Below are 13,623 nucleotides of genomic sequence, written 5' to 3'. Positions count from 1 at the left end.
ACATGCAGATGACACATTAGAAACATCAGAACTTCTAACCGATGAGGCGATCGTCAAGGTGCTTGCATTGAATAGCGACAGTGACGGCGACAACGACAGTGATGACGCAGTAGAGCAGGCTGCCTCAACGTTGTCCTCGCAGGAGGCCCTGCAGATGATTCAGTCCCTCTGGGGCATCGTTCTCGCGACGGGCCTTCTGCTGCACTGTATGGAACACCTGAATGCCTTGGAGAAGGATGTCGGTGAGCTTTGTGTAACGGACGGACATGGGGTTTTCTCGTGCAAGCCAGTGAGAAGTATGTGATGAGATGCTTGTGGTGAACTCACACCCCCATTTCTTCTGGATTTCTCAAGCTGAAATTCTATCGTGGCAACCTTCTCGCATTTTATAAAAGACCCCTTTTGGAGCCACCAAAGTGATGCCTCGGCAGAGCTTGCATGTCGCTTGCTCCCCGTGACGCCTCTTTGCAATTGTTATAGCAATGCCATTCTTGAACGCAGACAGTCATGGCTTGTTACACGTGATCGGAGCGTGCAGGAAGCAGAGTTAACAGTTAAACGAGGCAACAAAATCAGCAGCTGGATGGAGGTCGGGGGCACTGGCCTCGTCCCCATTATAGTTTTCTCAAAACAGCTCTGCCATCCCCCTATTTGCTTTTTTTTTCATGTAACCCGGTTGTAACAATTAATGATTATAACAATGGAATTTTCGTGGCACTTGAATATTGTTATAAGTGGGTTTGACTGTACTTAGATGGTCATCGTAGATGAGTTCTGCTCCATTTTGTATTACAGTTGCCGACAGATTTTTCAGACTCCAAAAATTCGGACTTGTTAAATATTCCGGACTTCATAAATGCACCGTGCGGGTTACCATAAAGCTAATGCATTTTCGCGACCGATCTTTCGTACGAATTTAGGCACCAAAGTTCGATTTTCCGGACTAAATTGCTCGTACGGAGCCACGCTACCCGTTCTCGGAGGCTGCCATATTGGATTTTCGCTGACTTGTTCGGGCTTGGTTTCCAGCGGTCCGCTCTATAGCGTCCAAGATTGGGACACGCGCACGCGCTAAAGCCCCTCTATATAAAAAGTAGAGACACTTTCCTCCTCCGCCTTCCCTCCTCCTCGTTTCTCCTCTCTTTCGCACTCCTTTTTCGACTGTTGCGCCGCCTACACCGCTTGAAACACGTGCACTTGTTTATCTTTCGCCGCTGATCAGATTCGACGATCGCCGACTGTGTTCGCCGCTATCGTTGTGCTCCTCGCCAGTCGGTAGACGCTTCTCTGGCGAAAATGGCAATGGAGCGTGATTGTAAACAAACACAGCCAGCACCCGGGGGCTCGACGGTCCACGTGGTGCCATTAGGCCAATACCAACGTGGCGTCGGCCTTGGACAGGGTGTGTGAGGAGGCGGTGAGGCGGCGGCATTCTTCAAAGCGTGACGCTATTTTTTATATATAGGGGCTTTAGCACGCGTGCTATCCTCTAGTCTCGGAGGCCATGTCTACTTTTTCTTAGCTGATCGAACGCTCGAGGGGATGACACTTTTTTTCTTTCTTTTTTCGGTCACCACTATTGTCATAATCACTTTGCGAAATACATGTTTTATAACTTTTTTTATTTCAAAGTTTGTTGGCTATTTTGCACGTAATGTGGGCGCCTGGGAGGTGTGTGCAGCTGCGCATTTGTATGATCGGCGCCACATCCTGTGCCTTTGCGAGAGCCCAGTGGTGCGAAGCGCGGCCTCCGCGATCAACTCCGGCTGTCCCATTCGGCGCGGCGCGCAGCAAGGAAGTGTAATCTTGCTAACTTCGTAACGGCTCAGCAACGGTGCGCAGCCTCTGCGATCAGCTCTGGCTACGCGCCGTTGCTGACCGTTACGGAGTTAGCAAGATTACACTTCTCCGCTGGGCTATGCGCTGAGTGGGACAGCCGGAACTGATCGCGGAGGCCACTTGCGAAATCATGGGGCTCGTTTCTTCGACCTCCGTCAATGGCGATCTCCGTTTACAGGGATCGCCAATGCCGTGACGCTCTTGTTGACTGTATGTGGAGACGACGTCAGTCTTGCGCAAATCCAAGCAAATATGGGTGCCTCCAAGAGTAATATGAGGCAGGGCATTATTAAAAATTTTTTATGCTACTCTAAGCCTAATAATTTTTAATTTTTAGGGTGAACGAGTTTTTCGGACTGTTTGATTTTTCGGGCTATATTTCGGTCCCCGCAAAGTACGACAAATCGGTCGGCGACAGTATAGCTTCACTCTTTGACCTTCTGCGTTCCATGAATGTTGTGTTGACACAGTGTAATGCTTCTGTATGTGTGTTTGTTGCATGCAGAGACACTCGTTCCTGGAAAGGGTGCGCAGTGTGGGCGAGTGGGAGGTGCACAGCTGTCAGGGCTGCCAGCGGGATGTGTATGCGCAAGCCTCTGATCGGAGCCTGCTGCTCAGTGCCGACCTTGAGGTAAAGTTTACTTCTTAATGCTTACACACAAAAACACGGCAGCACAAAAAGCGGGACACAATGCTTGTACAGTAGAAGCACGCTGATACATTTTTCACAGGACCATAAAAAAAAACTTAAGAGCCGGGAAACGCAAGAGCTGAGAAACAGGAAAAATTGAGAAATGGGAGTAGTGTTGAACTGCAGGCAATATTCTTTTAATTCTTACGTGTGAAAAAAAGTCGTAGGTTTGCCCGAAAGCCGAAGCATCGATTGTAATAGCAAATTAGTAGACAGCTATACAAAATAAGGATAGTAGTTTTATCGTCTGTATAAACTTGTAAACATTCGCTTATTAACTATATTAACAAGCATTGTGCCAGTGCCCACAGGCAAGCACGAACACATCACACTCGAGTGCGGACACGCGCTGTCAAACAGTGGCGTGAGGAAGCGCCACTGCAGCAGCGAGCGAAGTGACCTTCCTGCGGCTGTCTATTGCTTCAATGCAAACTGAGCGCTGAGAACACACAGCACGCACAAAGCTATGAGCCCCCGACACACCTACACGGCCTAGACTCTGCCCCCAATGCAGATCGCTTTCAAGATATGCCAACGTGACCGTGTGCCGCCGCGCAGTACGCAGTTGATGCCAGAGTACAACTCCGCCCGCTATCCCTCCCCCATCGCTCCTTCGCCGGTTTCTCGAGTGCAACAGAAGAAGGCACGATTCCTCCCTGCTTTTCTTTCTTGCACGCATGAGATTTAGACACGGTCTTCGGCTCCCCTCGCATGCTTTCACTCGCACATACAGCATACGGAGCGTGGCGATGGCGTTATCGCCCTTGGACTTATATGGAACATCTATGAGCCAAAACAAATTTTAGGGCTACAACACGTCATAGACACCATCTTTAGATAGCAAATACAGAACTCAGGGGCCATACTTTTGCTGGCGGAAACCGAAAATACATCATAGGTGTCGTCCCCGGCACTTTGGGCTGCCAATGCGTCAAGCTACCAAGCCAGGCAACATGAAAAGTCAAAGTGGCCGCTCGGGCCGGCGCGGGGTGGCAGTTCGCAATGTATGATGCGGGAACTGTTCCACAGTTACGATGTAACAGCGGGGTTATGAATGCATTGGGTTCTATTGGAGCTGTGCCGGGACCGGCCGAAAGCGACGTAACAGCCGGGAAAACGCAGCACCTGGGAACGTAACAGCAGGGTTCTACTGTATCAACTGTATGCAGATAAGGTCATCATTAGGCTCGTTTGTGGGCACTACAGGACAAATGTTTCTCCCAGCAATCTGCAGTTGCCGCTTTACTGATTCCATCCTGCATGTGGAAATTCTCTAACATCATCACACCACCTAACTTCACCGAAACTCACACTGATGGTGTGGCTGCTCTCGCATTTTGCAGCCACACGATGAGCACTGCTTCAATGTCTGGAAGCTTCGAGCCTCAAACCCGCTTCTGCTGGCTAGGGAAGCACTGCTGAAATCCATTGAGCACCTTCTGCTTGTTTTTCACCACCGTCGAAAGTGTAGAAAAGGGAATGCTAAATTCTCGGGCGATGCTTGATTTCGTCCGGCCTCCACTTCTTTGATAAGGGCTACCTTTATATCCAGCGTCTGTGACTTGCATTGCTTGGCGGCGCCATACTCTCCGCACTCAGGCAGCCCCACACAGCCAAAGAAAAACTCTGTGCCATGTGCATTGCGTAGAAGTAAATCACATGCGTTGCATGAAGCGAACAAAACTAACTGCGTCGAGTGTGCTATTTTGCAGGGCCTGCCTCTGCACGCATCTCTCCCTTCGCATGATGTGCCACATGGTTGCTTGACAAAGGTTTTATGCCACGAGGTTCGGACTTCACATTCGGGGAAAGTGTCCGCTTTGTGGTAGGCGTGGCAGCTTCACACGAAGTTTGTTAAACGGTCCGGCGGCAGTGTTCTTGTTCCAATCACAGTCAAGATTTCGAGAGATCCGCAATTTGGCCCAAGAATACTTCGAGATAAAAGGCAAGAAATACATGGCATGTATAGAAAATGGTTCGGTGCCACGGAAAATTTCAACTTTGCCGTTCTTTCATGATATGCGAGTTCGAGTTAATGAGCTATTACTGTATAGTTGAACCCCACTGATAAGTTTCTCACGGGACCGTTAAAAGAAAAAAAAAACAAAAACGTAAGAGCTGGGAAACGCAAGAGCAGAGAAACAGGAAAAATTGAGAAATGAGAGTAGTGGTGAACTGCACACAATTTTATTTGAATGCTTACGTTTGAAAAAAAAAAGTCGGTCTCGTCCGAAAGCCGAAGCATCGATTGCAATAGCAAATTAGTAGACAGCTATACAAAGTAAGGATAGTAGTTTTATTGTCGCTGTAAATTTGTAAACTATATTAACAAGCATGGTGCCAGCGTGCACAGGCAAACATGAACACATCACACTCGATGAGCACGAACACTCACTATCAAAACACTGGCGTGAGGAAGTGCCGCAGCAGCAGCGAGCGATGTGACCTTCGTGCTGTCTGTTGCTTCAACGCAACCTGAGCGCCGAGAACACACAACACGCACTTAGCTACGAGCTGCCGACGCGTCTACACTGCCTAGACTCTGCCCCCTCGCAGATCGCTTTCAAGATACGGCGCCTGCGTGGCGGCCGCCGCCGGAGTAACCCCTCCCTCTCCGTGCCTCGCGGGCGACAGAAGAAAGGCGCTTCTGCCCTGCCTTTCTGCTTCGCACGTGCAAGATTCAGCTGCAATTGTCGGCTGACCCTCGCATGCTTTCACTTGCACATACTGGGGTGGGACTCCTGCGCCAATTGCGCCATTTTTATACAAACGCTAATTCCTGCGCCAAACTGCGCCAAACACAGAAAATTGACCAAAATTGCGCCACGCTGCGCCAGAACGACTTCGGCATGTGTGCTCCGGCAGTGGCCGTGAACAGCGAGCGGATTCATTATCTGAAAAAGAGTGCAGCCGTTCACATTCAGCACACCGCGCGACGGCGCCTCCTGTAAGTTTCTAGTAATTTTAGCGCTTATAAACAGGACTTTTCTGCGCTTACGGCAAGTGGCCGGTGCGCGCGCGGCCCGTCCCAGCTGTTGTCGCTGCTGTCGGAACGGCCAGGGTGCCTGTATTTAAATGCATACAAAACGAGCAAAGGAAGTTCTCCACCGTAGTACCTAGGCAAAGTCAGATATTCAAGGAGCAAAAGCCGCCAGATTTTCTCTCTCGCCTCCGCTTGTACTCGCGCCTGTGCACAAACAACTGGCGATCCCTCCAAAGACCGTCTCGTGTATTTAGAGTGTATAGAATACGGATGAGTGGGCCGAACGGCGCGAAGCTTCCTAGCTGAGGCACAAAACAATGAAAGATATGCTGAGGGCGCTGCGAGCAGACTAGAGGTTGGGGAGGCGTGCGCTGCAGCGGGTTCAGCGGGCAGGTGTCTCTGTCCCCAGAGCCGGTATAACGTAAAACATTTCCAATCTGTGGTTATGCCCATATGGGCGAGGCCTGGGCCATATTGACCTATCACGGAGGGCTAATGGCGGATTTGGAATGAAAGTTTCGCCCGAAAGGTGAAGCATCGACTGCAATAGCTATACGAAGTAAGGGTAGTAGTTTTATTGGCCGTATAAACTTGTAAACATTCGCTTACTAACTAAATTAACAAGCATGGTGTCACGCGCACACATGTAAACATCAGCAGATGTTACTCGATGACTGTGAAAACTTGCTGTCAAAACACTGGAGTGAGGAAGCGCGGCAGCTGCATCTCACTTCAACGCGAGCTAAACAGCGAAAACACAGTGCACACAAAGTTATCAGCACTCTTATTCTGTCGCCCCATTGCATATCGCATATACGACCCGTGTGGCCGCGCCGTAGTAGAAACCTCCCTCCCCCTCGTCGCATCGCATGCGACGGAAGACGAGGTGCTTCCTCCCCGCATTCCTCCCTTGCGCGTGCTAGATTGAGCCACCATTGTCGGCTCACCCTCGCACGCTTTCATTCGCACATACAGTACGGCGCACGGGGACGATGTTATCGCCCCTGGGCTTTATATGGAACATCACGGCGACGACGACGGCAAAAATGCACCTGGAGTGTCCATAACATTGCTATCGCAATAAAAACAGATTGGAACAGTGTTACATTATACCAGCCCAGGGTTGATTGTGGCTCTCTGAATTTGCGGTGAAATGTGGTGGACCCAGAAGTTAGAAGTTATGTTACCGCGTCGCGACTGGACCACATAACTTGAGAACAGGAATATGTAGTTCGATCATAGTGCCGCCAATCTTTTTGGCTTTGCAGGAAAGCATGCGTCGTGCCGCCGCTCACTCCACTCTTCCATATTCTAGTACGCTATACAGTCGCCGACCGATAATTCGGACTTCGCGGGGATCGCGAAACAGTCCGAAAAAACGAGTTCAGCAAGAAAACACTATTTATTTACTAGTTACAGCACCTGAGGCTGAAAAAACTGTTCAATGCGTTGTTGAACGGTATTCCGCTTGCGCAAAACCAAATCTGCTTGAATTTGGGCGAGCGTCACGTCCTCACTGGAGCACGACGAAAGCACCGCGAGGGCTTGCACAAGGTCTCCATTCGATGGCCCCGCAGCACACGGTACGTTTTCCTCAGAGTCAGAGTCGTCTTCCACAGGCGCGAGCACTTCATTAACGATTTCCTCGTCATTGAGCTCGGCACAGGACACTGTGGCACTGTCTACATCAGCGAAGTTTCTGAAGTTCACTGTGGCTGGAATCGGCACGCCGGTGCTTCGCAGATCTTCTATCAACTCGTCTCCGTTCACGTCCGGCACAGTAGCCACCAGTTCAGGTGCAGGGTCCTGCGTTGCAGCGTCGGATTCAACGCCGGCAACAAATCCTGCGTGGCGGAAACAGCGGTGGATTGTGCCTGCCGTCAGTGCCTTCCAGGCATCGGCAACGATGTGAACGGCTGACAACAAATCCACGCTGTAACTTTTGCCACTTTCGATGCACAGCACCATGCGACGTAGCAGGCGTGACCGGTAAAACACCTTTAGGTTCTTGATGATGCCCTGATCCATGGGTTGGAGGACGCTCGTGGTATTTGGTGGCAAAAATTCGATTTGAATTGCCTTCAAATTATTGATCAGGCCATGGGCACCGAAGTTATCAACAAAAAGCAGCACGTTGCGCTTTTGTGCCTCAAATTTTTTATCAAGCCTGCGCACGTAGCCTTCGAATAACTGTTGCGTAATCCAGGCTTTGGTGTTAGCTTCATACAACACGGGCAAACTTCTAATGCCTTTAAAGCATCTTGGGTTCTTTGACTTTCCGATAACCAAAAGCGGTAGCTTTTCACTTCCGGACATATTTGCGCCTAAAAGAACAGTAACCCGTTTCTTACTGTGCTTCCCACCATGGCAAGGATCTCCGGAAACAGCAAGCGTCTTCTCTGGCAGAAGCTTATAAAACAGTCCGGTTTCGTCACAGTTAAAGACATTGTCCGGTGAGTATCGGCTGAGCAAGGTCTGCAGCTTGTCAGTGCGGTAATTCGCGACCAACGTGTTGTCCACAGCACCACTTTCGCCGCACATTTTCTTGAAAACGAGGTGATATCGCTTGAAGTTGCGGAGCCAGCCGTCACTGAACTTGCAGCCAACGATTCCCATCCGTAGCGCGAGGGTCTCGGCCTTTTCTTTCAGTAGGTCACCAGATATGGGAATGCGCTGCGCAACCATGGTGCCTAACCAGATATTTAGAGTCTCTTCAAGTTTGGGGTATGTGCCTTGACGGAGGTTTTTCTTCTCGGCCGTAGCACATTTCTCGGTCGCTCCAAGAATCTTGGCTTTGTTCTTGACGTAGCCCGAGATAGTTTGCTTCGAAATGCCGAATTCCCGGGCTACCTCAACCTGTGACCGGCCGTTCTGTATGAGCTGTACGACAGCAGCTTTCTGCGCCATTGTCATCGTCTTGTACTTGCAGCGCTTTGTCACCGGCGCTAGCTGCGAAGGTGGAGTTGGCGCCATGCTCCGCTTCTTGTAGATGCACGATACTACCTACTGTCGAAGTTGATCGGAGTATAGCCTACTGCAGGGACAACCTCGTGGTCAAAACGTACTTAACACAGGCGTTACTACGCAGCACGCTCGATGAACACGGAATGGCAACTGAGGCAACGTTCAACACAACAAAGCACAAAAAAAAAACGGCAACGGAACCGGGAAAACGATGGTGATGGCGATGCGAATGACCTACTAGCCTCAGAGATTTTGGGCCTGTATGAGAATCTCTGAGGTTCTACTTCACTTCACAGTTTGGTGGCAGTGCTCGCGTCAGTTGGCAACAGTGACAATAACAAAAAGTTTGGCGCGGACCTCGGGACGGAGTCCTAAATATCAAATGGAGAGCCCTAGTTGGTCCGAAATTTCGGTCGTTGTTATGCATGGTGTCTATGGCGGGAACGGCGGTGCCGCAAGAAAGTACGAATTACCAAGCATGTCCGAATTTTCGGTCGTCGACTGTACCTACAAAGCGCGGTTCTACTATGTTCTTTGTGTTGGTTTATTATGTGTTTCTTCGCAGTTTCGAAGTGCGCTGCCATATTCCATTATTTCATCAAAATCCAGATTGGTCTGCTCCAAACTGCTTCAAAATAAAATTTTGTCCGCTCCAAATTGCTCCAAAATGAAATTTAGTCTGCTCCAAGCTGCTACAAAATTCAATTTTGTCTGCTCCAAGCTGCTACAAAATTCAATTTTGTCTGCTCCAAACTGCTCCAAAATGCAATTTTACTTGCTCCAAAAATTGCTCCGAAACGACTTTGGGCAGTCCCACCACTGTACATACAGCGTACGATGCGCAGCAGTGGCGTTATCGTCCCTGGAATTTACTGAGGGAGACTCAGGATAATGTTAATGGTGTGTCTCGTCTGATTCGCATCTCGTCGTCTGCGCCTGGCAGCCTGCACAGAGAAGCAACATGGCGGCACCCTTGCGGTTGCTGATTTCGATGCATGTGCACTATGGGGAGCTTTTCCTCTAGAGGTGGTTGTATTTATATTATGGTAGGTGCATTCTATGTCAGGTAACTTCTGTTAACTCAGTTAGATGGGTTTGCAAGCAGCCACTTCTAATTCAAACGTTTGAACATCGTCGTCCACGAAAGATTCTGTTTATTGTCTAGGTGAGGGGTTCTCAAGCATGTTCGTTCCAGGGAACCCTGCTAAGCTCCATGAAGCGCCAAGGAACGCCCCCGAATTAACTGAATTAAAATGTCCTAATTAACCAAATGTCGAATTATCGAGGGTATCAAGAAAACAATAAACAAATGCTTAACTACATCAACCCACTTTTATTTACTCAATGAATCAGTAAATCCTGTTTATATTTAGCACAAGGCCAGTGCGGAAGCTGAAATTCTCATCATCTCATGACTGATTAGCGCTAGCAGCGGCGAAGGCCTCGTGCGCGTACATCCCGATCATTTTTTCGCCAGTCAGCTGCTCGCCTACAAATTGTTCGTCCATCGCGATGTAGCTGGTGCTCTTAGTCTTCGACAGCTTTGCACTGAGTCTGTTTGCCGCAACCGCTGCGGACGAAACCGCGGCGGCTATCGACACGATCATGGACGGCGACCTTGCGGTTCAGAAGGCAGGTGGCCGACGCATGCATGAAGTCAAAACGAAACTACTGTTCACTGCAAGAAGTGCAGAAGAAACCGCGGTCACTATCGACGCTACCATGGTTGGTGACTATGCAGTTGTGAAGGCACACAGCCATGGCACGCAGCCAACGTGCGCACCAAGTGAAAACTAAACTACTGTTTGCCGCAACCGCTGCGGACGAAACAGTGGTGGTTATCAACGCGTTCATGAATGGCAACTACGCACTTATGAAGGCACGCGTCATGCCGTCAACGCGGTGTTATGCACGGCGATAAACGCAAGATTAAAGTCTTTAAGGGCACAATTAGGCACGAAGCGCTCCGGCGTTGCTGTCAATCACGTGCTGCGCACAACTGCCGCTGAGGACCATGGCGATGCGGACTGCACTGCTTCATTTCGGTTGGACGCTAGCGCCGTTCTTGCTCTTCTGCGGCGTGTATTTGCGATGCTCCGCACGTTTTTTTTCTTCATTTTTTTTATTCCTCTAACGTATACGTAAGTGCGCATGCAATCGGCACCTACGCTATCTACAAACTGGAGAAATACGCATGTTGGTAAATACAGCCTCCAAGATTTAAATGCGAAAGCTTAGGCGCGCTGCCCGTTTTCGGAGGTTGGGTGGCTCCAAGCTGCTTGCGAATTTATTGTGCAGTTCGCGCGTTGCTGTTACGCGCTGTGATGTACTTTGTGAAACTCGGGCATGAGTAATGGAAGTTCTGTGGATCCAGCGCACCTCGTTTTCGCTGTTTTTAGACTCTTGGCAAGCGCAGGACCACGGAAAATTTATCAGTGGCTCGCGGAACCCTGATCAGGGGCCTGCGGAACCCACTTTGAGAACCTATGGATTAGATATTAGTTTGCGGCGGCAGTGAAATTTTGTTATACAGTCGAGCCCGACTATATCGAACCCGTTTATATCAAATTATCCCGTATATCGAATATCGAACAATTTCTAAACACTGTAAATTTACATTGAGAATATATAGCAAAAGTTACTGTTACATCGAACGAAAATAGCAATGACAACCGATATATCAAACTCCGTGTGCCTCAAAAGTGCCCCAGCAAGTTGGCTTTCACTCGCGGTGGCGGGGAAAACTGCCGGCGCCACCCTAGAAAAAGTGGTTTAGACCCGGCTGTGCACGGGCGAACACCCCCCTGCAAAAAATGATCCTGGCCTGCTCGCAGCGCTTACAGCCAATCAGAGGCCGTCGTGCTTTCTCCGAGGCGGCACAAATGAGCGCCATTTTTTCTTTCTTTATGCTTGTGTGCCTGCTGCTGCCTCTTTTCCTCGAGTCCTCATTGAGCGTGGTTCGTGCTGGTGGTGTTGCCTGTTGGCGCTCTGTGAACTTTCTTGGCGCGCTGTCGTCATGGCTTGTGCAAAGAGGCAGAATTTGCCGTTCGCCGCGAAACTCGAAATCATAAATCTAGTCGAGCGCGGTGAGAAGTCCGACGCCGCCGCCGCGTACAAGATTCCAAGGAGCACCTTGAGTACTATCCTGAAGAACAAGGCAGACATGAGGGCCAAGTCGGACAAAAGGCCAGGTGCCCGTGGCGCCCGACGTGTGTGCACTGCTGTGTACGAAGATGTCGAAGCGGCCGTTTACAAATGGTTTGTGGACGTTCGGTCGCGAAACATCCCGTTGTTCGGCGCTATTGGGTGAATATAGAAGGTTGCGGCCTCAGCTGCTCCGACTCGTTGGACAACGTGGAGGCGTGCGTGCTGTCGCAGGCAGCGAAGTCGTTGAAACAGAAGAAAATCCAGGACTATTTTGTTCCAAAGTAGGGCACGCAAGTAAGCCACCATATTAATAAAGTACTTTTCTTATTGGTATGTGCCTTTGCATCATCAAATCCTATAGGCATCGGGCGCGGGATGAATTTGGACTGGTGGCGCCTTCATGCGGCGGCGCCGCGAATGTAATGGCATGTGGCGACCGGGCCGCGCGCAGCAGGCACTGCCGTGAAACCAAGTCTGATCAAACATGCTGTGTTTTTGGGTGCACCAATAGTTACTAAAGCATGACTGAAGTTGGTTAGGACATTCAATTCAGTCGTTGTTCATCGCGGCATCGCGTTTTTCAGGTGGAACGTCTGTATATGTGCGGTCTGTAGGCAGCAGCACGTACAGTGCTCAGCAATTGAAACGCGATACTCGAATCGCATGGTCGCCAGCGCTTTTTGCCCTGACTGTAAGCGCTGGGGGCACCAAACTGATGCATTGTGGTGTAGAATAAAAGCGAGAACCTTCGTAACGCATTATGACTGCATTTGGTCCCACGGCGCTCACCGGTGGCGCGAAAAGAAAAGAAAAAAAAAAAAAAAAACAGCGGCAGCCGCGCGCTGCCAGCGCTTCAATCGCTGGGCACTGTACATTTCCGACGCTGATTTGCTATGGTCTAGTTATACTAACGTTAATAAAAGAGCCGTTCATACGCAAGAGATTCGTGTCCCACTTGCCTGTCTTCGCCTCCGCAGTGTAACGGCTCTGGAGCTTGGGAATTACCGAAGGCGAACACTCAGATTTGTAGTCATTTTGCCATCTTATCAGTGTATCAGTCTTCCTTTTAATGTACATTTTGATTCCTAGCAATTCCCAACTTTGGTTGCGTCCGGCACATAACTGCTGTGCATCGACGGCGAACGCCAACGCAGTGGCGTGTTCACACTCGCCGCCACCGACGGCTCCCGTCACGCTAAGCTATATAAAGTAGGCCGTGAGTGAATATTGGGCTAGTTTATAAGCAATTAAGAATGGGGAAGCATTGCAAAGATAAAAGAACTGCAACGGCCAGAGAACGGGAACTTACTGACACATGTGCGATCGGCGAAGCAGCTCAAGAAGCAGAATAAGGAAGCCGTATGTTATGTCTCCTTTTTTTTTCTCCATAATTTTTGTGTTCTGCGCCTATTTACATGATTAAATACGCGAGAATGTTAACGCGCACAACAAAATAATATCTGGAATATAACTGCTGGAGTTCCACGTCGTAGCTTGCCGCGGTGAGCTCCGTTTGCGTGGTGCAGTTGCATCGCAATTTGCGCTCGTTTTCTGCTTTATATACTACCTGATGCCACGAATGTGATCTGCCTCGTACAAGTGACGACCTTTCTCAAAAGTAGAGACACGAAAATGCGTTTTCCGGTGCGTCAGCCCTTAAAACCCGCAGTGCCAAATCACTGGAAGCACCGAGCGCCTTCGTCCCGTCGTCTGCTTCACATGCCAGTGCTCTGACAGCTGCCGTTCGCGGTGCTGTCAGAGCACTGTTGAGCGCGAACAGCGCCGTTCGCGGCGCTGTTCGCCGGCGAGCTGCTGGCGCCTTATGACGGCCGCCCGGTGCCTTACGACGGCCGCCCGGTGCCTATAGCGGGCCTATATCGAATTATGCCATATATCGAACTAATAAACGTTTTTTGGCGAGTTCGATATACCCGGGTTCAACTGTACTGTTGAAATCGTATATAAGCACATTTTGTTAAATTGAGGTTTTAAATACATG

The 13,623-nt window shown here is 49.8% G+C and overlaps 1 protein-coding gene across 3 annotated transcripts in view; it reads left to right on the top strand.

Moving 5' to 3' along the window:
- Nucleotides 1–13,623, top strand: part of LOC119450935 (uncharacterized) — a 118,331-nt gene that overhangs the window by 26,200 nt on the left and 78,508 nt on the right. For all 3 annotated transcript variants that reach the window (XR_007466611.1, XM_037714399.2, XM_049666354.1), the window contains one exon: nt 2,345–2,470. Coding sequence is in view for 2 of the 3 variants with exons in the window: in XM_037714399.2 (XP_037570327.1) it covers nt 2,345–2,470 (126 nt within the window). In the remaining variant the exon portion in view is untranslated. The remainder of the gene's footprint in view (nt 1–2,344; nt 2,471–13,623) is intronic.

This window comes from Dermacentor silvarum, chromosome 4 (genome assembly GCF_013339745.2).
Source record: "Dermacentor silvarum isolate Dsil-2018 chromosome 4, BIME_Dsil_1.4, whole genome shotgun sequence".
NCBI classification, from domain to species: Eukaryota; Metazoa; Arthropoda; class Arachnida; order Ixodida; family Ixodidae; genus Dermacentor; species Dermacentor silvarum.
The sequence above is the reverse complement of the archived record's forward strand: the minus strand, read 5'-3'. Positions and strand labels throughout refer to the sequence as shown.